The sequence below is a fragment of the Diaphorina citri genome, unplaced genomic scaffold, assembly GCF_000475195.1.
Source record: "Diaphorina citri unplaced genomic scaffold, Diaci psyllid genome assembly version 1.1 scaffold474, whole genome shotgun sequence".
In the NCBI taxonomy this organism is placed as follows: Eukaryota; Metazoa; Arthropoda; class Insecta; order Hemiptera; family Psyllidae; genus Diaphorina; species Diaphorina citri.
Window position 1 is genome coordinate 137,348 of NW_007377909.1, and position 11,593 is coordinate 148,940.

The window sequence follows — 11,593 nt, forward strand, 5'->3', positions numbered from 1 at the left end:
GCGGTATCTGCAGTTGTTCGCGGTATTCGCGGATTGTTGAACTAGGTATGTACCTAGATACCTACCTATATTTTGGGTAAAACTTGGGTTATCAGAAAATGGTTTACCTACCTTATAGATTCCAATATTACCTATCTAATATTTATTTTACCCCCCCTTCCTTCACGAAGAAGATGAAGTTGTTTCAAACTTTGTTTTACTCGCAAAGTTCTTGAATATTCAATACCTAGAAATCTCATTTTATTTACCCATACCTACTTGAGGTCTCGAGCTTTTCTCGATAGAAATATTTTAGAGAGTTTAGCTACTATAAGTACCTATCAAAAGCTTACGTACTAGGGTTGCCAACTTTTTTTCGGCATATACGGTACAAACTAACAAAATGGTGAAAAAATACGGATTTCCCGATTTTTACCCGGAACAAAGGTTTCGACAATATTGATGTCTATTGAAAGTAGGGTTGCCAACTTTTTTTTCGACATATACGGTACAAACTAACAAAATGGTGAAAAAATACGGATTTCCCGATTTTTACCCGGAACAAAGGCATGCAACCCCCCTCCCCCCCCAAAAAAACAATTTTGCATCAAATAAAAAAAAGAGCAAATACCAATGAAGTAATTCGAAATAAAAACATCCTTGTACCTATCCTTGGGTAAAACTGCTTTACCCAAGGATAGGTACTAAATGACAAATAATCCGTTTTTGAATCCGTGTTACTAAAAATCACATGCTAAAAGGCTGAAAAAAATACCTACTTGTCTCGCGGGTTTTTGTGTTTTTCGTACCGTACCTACTTATCTTTTTCAACTTTTTTTTGTATTTTTTTTCTGTTTATTAGTCAGTTCCCGTATTTTCCATAGATTTGGAAAAAAACCGGAACAAAGGTGTGTTCCAGCGGAACATTTGATTTTTGACAAAAATACGGATTGTTCCGGGAAATAACGTACGGTTGGCAACCCTAACTTCGCGGTATTCGCGTTTTGTTCGCGGTATTCGCGGTTTGTTCTCGGTATCCGCGGTTTGTTCGCGGTATTCGCGTTTTGTTCGCGGTACTTATTCGCGTTTTGTGCGCGGTATCCGCGGTTTGTTCGCGGTATTCGCGTTTTGTTCGCGGTATCCGCGGTTTGTTCGCGGTATCCGCGGTTTGCCGGTCGCTATGCGCATTTATATGTCATAGCTACTCATTTTCCTCACGAGGCTGAGTGGGCCCCGCAACATGGCTTTTATTAAACCCTTTTTTAAAATGTTGAAAAAATGTTTGTGTTTTTTTTTTTTTTTTTTTTTTTTTTTTTTCAGGATACATATTTATAAACATCTCTTATACCTCCTCTGGTGCTGCTTCACTCTAAACAGACAGAACATCATCTCATGACTGCACAATGGCAGAATCACTTTTCCGTCAAACTCAGAAACGGAGACTGGAACTTCCCGAAATTCAGCAGGCGAGCAAGAAGCAAAAGAATGATAACCCGAGTGAAGATGATTCAGATGGGGACCGTCCAACTTCACCGACCTCTAGATGTCCGATATGTTTGCTTGTGTTGAATAATCGAAGTTACACGGATACTTGTTTGCATGAGTTTTGTTTCCTGTGCATCAAACAATGGTCACAGGTGAGTTTGTATCATAGGCGGCTCGGAGTGGGGACTTGGAAAAATAAAAAAAAGTTCAATTTTTGGACACTTTCAATAATCCCTTATTACATGGGGAGTATTTTATTAAATTTTCCACCAAAAATTGGCTGCGGTAGGTGGCTCAGGTGATGTTTATACCAGATTTTTACTTTCTATTTAGATTAAAAGTCACATTAAAAAAAAAAAAAGACTGGGATGTTTGGCTTTTTTAGTTCTGGATACAATACAACTTTATTTATTACTATAATATTCAGATGGCCATTTTGCCTGTTATAGCATCTTGAATGTTGAATTTCAACTGTCATACTTATGTGCACTGTGCCAAGCAATCAGGTACATTATTACAGGAACACTGTCACTTTCCAAGTTTTCATCCATCTCCTTTGCTGTTCTTGGCTCAAATCAATTTTATTTGAAATGGAACTGCCTAAAATATATATTATATTTCTGTATCCAGTTTTATTGACAAGTGCACCAAACAATCAGGGTGTCCAGACTGGAAAACCGGGAATTGTCAGGGAATTTCACGGAGACTGGAAAAGTCAGGGAATTGTCAGGGAATTTCTCAAAAAATTGACAAAAATCCAAAAAAGTCAGGGAATTTTTCAAAGCCTAAAAAAAAAAGAGAATTTTTGGTCCATAAAAAAGTACCTATGCAACCTTGAAGGGGCAACTCATATTTTCTCAAAAAAATTTCGCCTGTGGCACTGTAATTTTGTGTTTTATAGAAATGTATTAGGTGCAACCTTGAAGGGGCAACTCATATTTTCTCAAAAAAATTTCGCCTGTGGCACTGTAATTTTGTGTTTTATAGAAAAATTTTCAATTCAGCCTAAAGTTATAAAGTTTCAGCCATTAATCCGTGTGTGTGTGTCTGTCTGTAAACAAAATATCTCAAGAACGGTAAGAGCTAGAGACTTGAAATTTGTATGTAGTTTACAAATGTGACAAGGATGCAACTCAAAACGTTTGGTTGAGATAGGTGCTGCAGTTGGCAGTATTTTGACCGCTTTTTGGTGGTTTTCGACCATTTTTTTGGCGGTTTTCAACCGTTTTTTGGCAGTTTTCAGCTATAGCAACAAAATGGTTAGAGATATTGTAAAAGTTAGGGTAAAAGAACACTCAAATAAGCATCATTCAATAGGATAAGGAAAGTCGTGTGATGTTCTTGATTTCTGTTTGAAGCAAGGAAAACTGTTGTCGGTGGAAAAGGTCAAAATTTCCGAGGGGTTTTTTTTTCACTAGGGGAAAGGAAAAACAGATCGCTTTTTTTGTTTTACAATTTTACAATAATATTGTAAAACAAAAAAAGCGATCTGTTTTTCCTTTCCCCTAGTGATTTTAATTTGTTTTACCAAGTGTTGTGTATACCCTAACCTTGATTTCTGTTTGAAGCAAGGAAAACTGTTGTCGGTGGAAAAGGTCAAAATTTCCGAGGGGTTTTCTTTCTTTCTTTCAGCGGTGATTTTTGGTTTGGTATCACAAACTGTGCAGGAGTTTTTTGAATTTCAATCAAGTTCATTGTAATGGAATCATAAAACCTACCTACTTACTATTTTGTATTTATTATATTAATTTCCCCAGGATGAGACTAAAAAGGCCCAGCGTATGAAGAACATTATTTCTGGATCAGTATTCAAGATTTCCATTTCCAATAAAGATTTCTTCAGAATCATCTCCTGCTTTGTGCAAAATGTCCAAACAAAGACTGCTCTTGTTTGCCTCTGCTACTGAGTGCTTGCAATATATCAATGTGTATGACATCATGATTTTACAAGTGAACACCAGTACCTTCAAGGGTTTGTTTGGTGTTAATATAGGCCGAATAGACCGTTTGCACCTCTTTACATTCGGGCACTTCCAGAGCAGAAAAACTAGGGTGCCGTAAGCCTAACCAAGTGACTGGGTGCCGCTACTCTAATATTGAACTATATCAGGAAGCTCGACCCTTTACTATAGAATTCCAACAACCTGAATAATGGGAAGTAACTCAATGATAGAGTTCTTCCACCCTAAGTTTTATAAACTTATGGCACCCTATCACTTTTTTTCCCCCTCAGTGCGGCACGCTTGATTGAAATATTTGAACAGCAAAATGATCAAGTTATCTACCATTCTACAACATTAAACTCCCAACGTTAACCCTTATGTCAGTGAACTTGTAAATAGTTGTCCTCCTACATTTCATCCTATGAGAGTCGTAAATTCCGGTATACTTTCCTTTGCCAGACAGACAGGAATCAAAACTTTCATTTAGGTAACTACCTACTGGTTATACGTACGACCTTTACATACCTACACGAATTAATCAATAAATTGCATACCGTAAGATTCCAACATATACTGGGTACCTTTGAGGTACAGAAGGTTTAATATCTATTCTCATAAGAAAAGATTAGCATATGAAATTTATCTTAGTCCCAGCTATTTGTAGTAATTTCACTGCAAAAAACTTCACTTAAAGGCGCTCATTTCAAAAAATGAAATATCCAAATGCACGTGTCCCGAACGCAAGCGTTTCAGTGTCCACAATTTTTAGTAATTTCAAAAAATTTCAAATCATAACTTGAAATTTTATTTTAAAAGAATTACCTATAGTATTTTTAACATCTGAAAAAATTACCTTTAGAACACTATGAAGAAAATATTTGAACACTATGAAATGTAAATTATTAGGTGTACGAGTATTATTTCTTTATTAACGTAAACTTTTTCAAGTTTTTCAAAAGTCACAGTTTCGTACGAAAAAAACGAGCTAAGGCGCCTCAGACATCGATCTTGGAGTCTAACATACACAGTACACATGAAATACACCATCAGTGCCCCTCAACATTTATTCCTGTAGGATGTGGCGGACCTGCGTGGTAAAAACTTTTCCAAATATAAAGATAATAGTGGAAATATCTAATCCTTTTTTTTGAAGACGCGAAATTTTTTGTCGGTTATTACACAGCAAACGCCTTTCATTGTTTGATGTTTGTATACAGGATAGATAAGTACAATATACATTGTAGTTGGGAAGTTAGATGAGCTTTCTTTGTTCTGGCGTAAATTAGGGAATTGTCAATACTTTTATGATTCTGATATTTTACGAAGGGGTTGACATTTTGTGGACTTTTTCTCTATTCCTCCTATACTTCCGATTTGTTTCATGAGCACTATACTTGTTGGTCTTCCTTAATTCTTCAATTTTATTGTTATTCTTTTACTCCTTTTTCTTTCTCCAAATCATCTAACGAGCGTTTACGTTTAATTTGAATAAGCTCGAGTATTCTCAACAACCCTTGTCTGTTTTATCGCACTCCTACTGTCCATTATTTTTGGTCAGAGCCGAATGGAATGTCATAACTTTATCTAATATATCTGTCCTTCCGTTTTATTATCTTTTACATTCTCGTCCTTTCCTCTCCTAAGTCTCCTATTCTCTTCCCTATGTCATTTCTCTATTATAGTGCTTGTAGTGTAGGAGGTGGTTGTCTTGTCCTCTTTTCTAGGTTTATTGTGTACCTATTATGGTTTATTTTATGTGTACTTTATCTGTTACTCTAGTTTCTACTCCATATTTTTCTAGTACAATTTTTGTATTGAATTTTGCTGGTCAGCAAAGTATGGACAGAACTTGGGGGAAAATCATGCAAAGAACTCTTACCTGTTTGAGGATGGCGTCCTTGTACACTGCTGACTTTCCATCCTTGATTATAATCACGGTAGAGTTGAGGGTGGGAATGCCTTCGTCGCTGTCACTGGATCGCTTGAATGTGTCTTCAGAGTCGGACAGCACCATGTCTGGTACAGTAGGAGACGCCAGGAGAAGATTCAGCTCTTTCCTTGTCCCTAGGGTCATCTTATTGGAATTCTTGTTGTAAAAGTTGTGCTTGGGTACGGTGTACTGGCGACTCTTCTGGCTGGATATGTTCTTGCTTTTCTTGTTGCTAGACAGTTTGATGAGGGCAGCCGTACTGCCGGCATTGGTAGCTACAGACGATGTGGAGGAGGTGGCTGATTGCATAATAGTCGGCTGAGGTCTGTGGTAGGAACTGAGAATACGAGAGCCTGCTCCATATATTTCAGCTAGCTGTGCTTCTGTCAGAGAATCTGAAGAACCGTCCTGCAACATGACAAATGGGGGTTGGGAAAATCAGAAACAAAGTTCATATCAATGTGTGCATTGCAAACTAATATTCGCTGTACAAAATGTTAATTCGACATTTTGTTCATATGTATCATCCTCTATGTAGTAATTTTAATTATGTACATTTGTGGGTTTGTCCATTGTTCATGGCAAATTATTTATTTATACCCGAAACTAATTGAAATTTACTTTCTGCTTTCAGGTAAGTCTCAAATGTTGCTGTGAACAATGATTCCCTGGCACTATTTGATGTAAAGCAACTCAATGAAATGGTAAATAACATGAGGTTTTCTGCAATGTCTTCCCAGAACGGGTCAAAAGATTTAGCATAGCTATTGCATTTCATTTTGGTGTTGGTTGACATTTCCATACTAATTCTATGTATGGAACATTATCGTAAGTACAACATTACAAACACACACATAGTTGTGTTCCAATTTTCAACTTTTGCCTGTCGGCAGTAGGTAACTTGGACTGTTTTTAATGGCATAGGAAATTCTTTAAACTTTAAACAAAATATTGTTGAAAGATTTAGCATAGCTATTGCATTTCATTTTGGTGTTGGTTGGCATTTCCATAATAATTCTATGTATGGAACATTATCGTAAGTACAACATTACAAACACACACATAGTTGTGTTCCAGTTTCCAACTTTTGCCTGTCGGCAGTAGGTAACTTGGACTGTTTTTAATGGCATAGGAAATTCTTTAAACTTTAAACAAAATATTGTTGAAAGTGGAAAGTTTCCAACGAAATTTATCTAATGTATCAAAGCTTGTATACCACTTACCAAATTTGAGAAAAATGGGCTGATTTTAGATTAACTTGGTGAAAAAAAACTCTCTTTAGGTTGAATTATCTTGGTAAGTAATAGGATTTTTAAAGAATTCTACCGTTGAAATTTCTAAACACTAAAACTAGTTTTGTATTATATTATGCTAAAAGGGCTCCTTCACATTAAATGTCGCTAATATGTATCCGGAAAGTTGACAGATAAACACAGATATTCCGTTTGAACTCAAGGCTCAGTTTGTATAAATACATAACAACTAAAAACTTAATAAAATTCAAGGATCCAATGAAATATTTGCGAAAAAAAGAACCACCTCTACCATTTAATGTTCGGGGTAAAAGAAAGAAGAACTAATTTGATTTCGCCAACCTTCTGCGATCGCCCACCACAGACGAAATGATTGGCAAAAAAAATGAACGTTTTAAAAAAGATATAAAAGTTTATGTGCAAGTGAAAACATATTAAAATCAATTTGATGACAAATCATGGACTCGGCCACCACAGACGAAATGATTGGCAAAAAAATGAACGTTTTAAAAAAGATATAAAAGTTTATGTGCAAGTGAAAACATATTAAAATCAATTTGATGACAAATCATGGACTCGATTGAGTGGAAAATTTATGTATGAATAACGGAATATTATTACTTGGGTACAATGCTACCTGATTGTTCTAAAAAAGAGCAAAACATTGTTAACTGCAGCAATACAGGTCTTGTCCTTCCCCTTATCTGCCCTTATGATGCACGTAAGGATCGTTAATTTTCAGGACCTGAAGGCAATCCGAAAGGAACAAAAGTAGCCTGGGAAACCTGGTTTATTCACACTTTAATTACATTATGGTGACAATGATCAGGAAAATTGAGTTCATTTCAAACTTTATATTTACAAAGAAATTTACGCTTCTCTTACATTTCCTTTCAAGTTTCAAGACCTAAGAAAATTTGATATGTTTTCAATGAATCATGAAAAATGAAATTCAAGGCACAGGTGTAAATTACTTTTCATTCCATCAAGAAGCAAAAAACCATTTTCAGAACATCATTGTGCACTTGCCTGAGAAGTTCATTTATGTGACCGAAGGTGAATCGTTAACACTCGATTCGCTTATCTCTCTCTTTGAATGTCTCTGGACCTCAATGATCACCGTTGGATGATGTTGATACAAAACGTGACGGTTATAACGTCGCTTCCGAGAGAATTTGATTCGAGAAAATGTTGAAGAAACCATCCACGAAACAGAAAAGTACATAAAACGGAAAAATTGAACCTCAGAAATGACACACTAGCAGAATTCTTTGAAGAAGTCGGTTAGTAGTTACAATCACCATCAACTGAATTTTAGAAAATCATATTTTGCAACGGCAATAAAAAAAGATTTCCGAACCTCAGAAATGACACATTAGCAGGTTCTTTGAAGAAGTCGGTTAGTAGTTACAATCACCATCAACTGAATTTTAGAAAATCATATTTTGCAACGGCAATAAAAAAAGATTTCATTGGAACAAATTACCAGAAAACAATACCTGTACATAGTACATTAAAAATACATAGTTCATTAAAAAAGGAAAGAGGTTATCCGACAAAATCATTCTGTAAGTTGTTACGAACAGAAGACCGAACCGAATAAAAGAAGAACACTTACCATCACTGCAACAATTTCAGAAACTGTTACGATTTTTGCAGTCGTTACGTTCAACGGATGTACATAGTACATTAAAGAAATACATTAACAATACATAGTTCATTAAAAAAGGAAAGAGGTTATCCGACAAAATCATTCTGTAAGTTGTTACGAACAGTAGACCGAACCGAATAAAAGAAGAACACTTACCATCACTGCAACAATTTCAGAAACTGTTACGATTTTTGCAGTCGTTACGTTCAACGGATCCATTCAGTCCTTTTTGCGGAAGACTGTTTAAAAAGATCGACTGAGAGGAGCTACCGAGTTTTATATACCTGGTTACACACTTGAGCTGGAGAGATTATCTCGTTCAAGTGGCCTAACAGTTCGCCAGTACATGATCCCTAGCTGTCGTCTCTACAAGTACCTATTATCGCCAATTCGGCTCGTAGCAAAGAAGCTGGGAAAATGGAGTATGTGGCTACATAACTATAGTTCACGTAGGGTCGTGGGTCAATAAAATGGTCATAAAATATAATGGGTTTACCCATTATATTTTGGTCAACACCTACCCTTTTAGGACTTTATGTCATTACTTTTGAGCCTTATTTATCATTCCTCCTTTTGCTTTCCTTCGAGTTTTATACGTATCTTACGTCCGGCATAGATTTAACGTTACGTTTCGGATAACGTTCCATCAACAATCAGTTAATGGAATATTATACAAGTCACCCTGACAATAACAACAACACTGACGAAAATTTTTGCTAAAAGGATCTCTGGGTTATTAAGTTCTTACCAGGTTCCTCCATCGCTCCACCACAAGAATGAAATATCTCTGCCAAAGGTACAACATTAGGAACATTCAAGCTGTAAGTTCCTTGGGTTGGAAACTTCTGCCATATTTAATCAGGTTTTTCACTTCAACATGATCATCTTGAAAGTTCATTATTCACGGTAAAGTGTTGTCTTTCTTGTCTTTGAAAATTCAAATTCTAGTTTTCCAATAACCTCCGTCGCGTCAGATAGATTCTACCTTTGGAAAATATATTTGAGAAGGGATGTGACTGTGAGTACCATTTGATAACTCACTTAAAATTAAATCAGGTACCCATGTACGAGTACGTACTTTGATTTTATTTACACGTTTTAAGGTTCTAGGGAACTACGAAAAGGACTTTTCCGCTGAATAAAGCTGAAACTTTCAATGATTATATTGACTTGGTCAGCATCCGTCTAAATTAACAAAAAAAAAAAGAAAACGAACACATTTTCAAATCAAAAGACTCTGAAACCTCTTCTGCAGAAGCAACAGTACAACTAAACTTTGGAGCCACTATCGAAGATTTTGCAAGCCTTTACTGATCTATCTTCAGAAACCTCAAGACATTTGTCCGGCTTCACTCAATTATGTCCCTCGTATGTGGCTTTCTAATTGTTTCACACTTTCCGACTTTTCATTTTGACGTCAATTCCTGTGCAATAAATAGAATGTGGAAAATTACTGACTAAAAATTGTATCTCCTTCATAGTACACATCTTTCTGTCGACAGAATGACAATAATTAATATAATTATTATAACTTTATAATTAAGGCAGTGAATCCTCATTTGCAGTGAATCAAGGTTTCACTAAATTTGGGACCTATACAAATTAAGAAAAAAAAAAATGAGAAATCAATTCAAAAGAATCTATTACATAGGACTTTTCCAGAAAACAGACTAGTGGGAATCGATACAGTACATTATTTTCATCTGATTATTTACAAACATGGTATCTGATTTGTTTACATTGGTATTTTCGAGAAGATTAGGTCCCCCCCTACAATGGCAATATTTGGATGATGTAATTTGCAATCAGAAAACTATTTCGCTCAATTTTGAACACAAACATTTTTTAGTCAAACTAGTGGGAATTGATACAGTACATTATTTTCACCTGATTATTTACAAACATGGTATCTGATTTGTTTACATTGGTATTTTCGAGAAGATTAGGTCCCCCCTACAATGGCAATATTTGGATGATGTAATTTGCAATCAGAAAACTATTTCGCTCAATTTTGAACACAAACATTTTTTAGTCAAGGCGCAAAGTGCACTTTTAGCCGTCTATTTCAACTGACACCGTTTTCCTCTCTCGATAAAGGGATGGGGTCGATTTTGCCAATATTCGTTTTTACTTTCCTTATTATTATTCGATGTCCATTGTCCAACCATCCTAGACTGTCGATCATTGGTACTTTTAATATCGACTTAAGACCATAGTATACAAATTTGTTTCCCCTTTTGAAAAGTTTGCATTACATAAATTGCAAAACAAAAATTACATATTAATATTACATACAATAGATCAGTTGCGCTTACTTGGGTCATGTTTCAAAGTCATAGAGCAGAAAAAATGAGGACCAACGGAATTTTCCTTTTTCTTCTACACAACTAGAGCAGTGATTAGTGTTATTATAGGGTTAGATTAAACACTAAAAGGAGTTTTCACAATTAGAGCAGTGATTAGTGTTATTATAGGGTTAGGTTAAACACAAAAATGAGTTTTCACAATTAGAGCAGTGATTAGTGTTATTATAGGGTTAGGTTAAACACAAAAAGAAGTTTTCACAATTAGAGCAGTGATTAGTGTTATTATAGGGTTAGGTTAAATACAAAAAGGAGCTTTCTTTTCCACTGTTGTGGCTTCTGCATAATTACCAAGAAGATAGAGAGAACTGTAACTGCTAAGGTCTTCTTGTCCCAAAAGTGAATGGAGAAGGAAGACAGGGTAGGAGAAAACCAGCCGTTCCAAGAACAAACTGTCTGTCCATCCCAGGTTGAAATGGAACTAGGGTTGCCAACTTTTTTTTCGGCATATACGGTACAAACTAACAAAATGGTGAAAAAATACGGATTTCCCGATTTTTACCCGGAACATGCAATCTTGAAAGTTCAGGGTTCCGCAAAGTTGTTCACCTTTTGAAAAGGGTTCCGCGGGCCAAACTAATTAAGAAACACTGAATTAGACACTCAAATTAGATTAGTTCAGTGTAAAGATAACTCAGAGATCTTGGTGGTAAGGTCTTGTCAGCATGAAACTCTCAGCTAGCAAATATCTCTTTCATCATCACAGTCATCTTTATACTTTTTAGCTTTCTATTACCTACTAGTGCTAGTTTTTTTTTTTTTTTTTTAAACACTGCTGAGAATGGAACCCAGGACTTTTAAAGTGAAAGTTTATTGTGATACCCACTTGGCCACACAAGTTTCAAGTCAGAAAATAGAATAGAATATACTCTGTTTTGACTTAATTTACTCATTTTCCCCTTCATTTTCATAAGTGGAAGGTCCTCATCGATTCTTCTGTGATAAGTCACCTATTCGCGGTTTGCTCGTGGGTTAATGTTGGTGTTGCA

The 11,593-nt window shown here is 35.7% G+C and overlaps 1 protein-coding gene and 1 non-coding gene across 2 annotated transcripts; both read right to left on the reverse strand.

The window, feature by feature from the left end:
- Positions 1 to 300: 300 nt before the first annotated feature.
- Positions 301 to 8,547, reverse strand: LOC103509211. The gene is made up of 4 exons (XM_017444088.2): positions 8,398 to 8,547; positions 5,287 to 5,745; positions 3,606 to 3,608; positions 301 to 348 (listed from the first exon to the last, which is right to left on the reverse strand). Exons 1-4 carry the CDS (start codon positions 8,458 to 8,460, stop codon positions 301 to 303), a joined length of 573 nt encoding a protein of 190 aa, XP_017299577.2. The 5' UTR covers positions 8,461 to 8,547.
- A 2,687-nt stretch (positions 8,548 to 11,234) lies between these two features.
- On the reverse strand, positions 11,235 to 11,313 carry LOC113467429. Its single transcript, XR_003391506.1, has one exon. It is a non-coding gene; the product is annotated as a small nucleolar RNA SNORD24 (small nucleolar RNA).
- Positions 11,314 to 11,593: the final 280 nt, after the last annotated feature.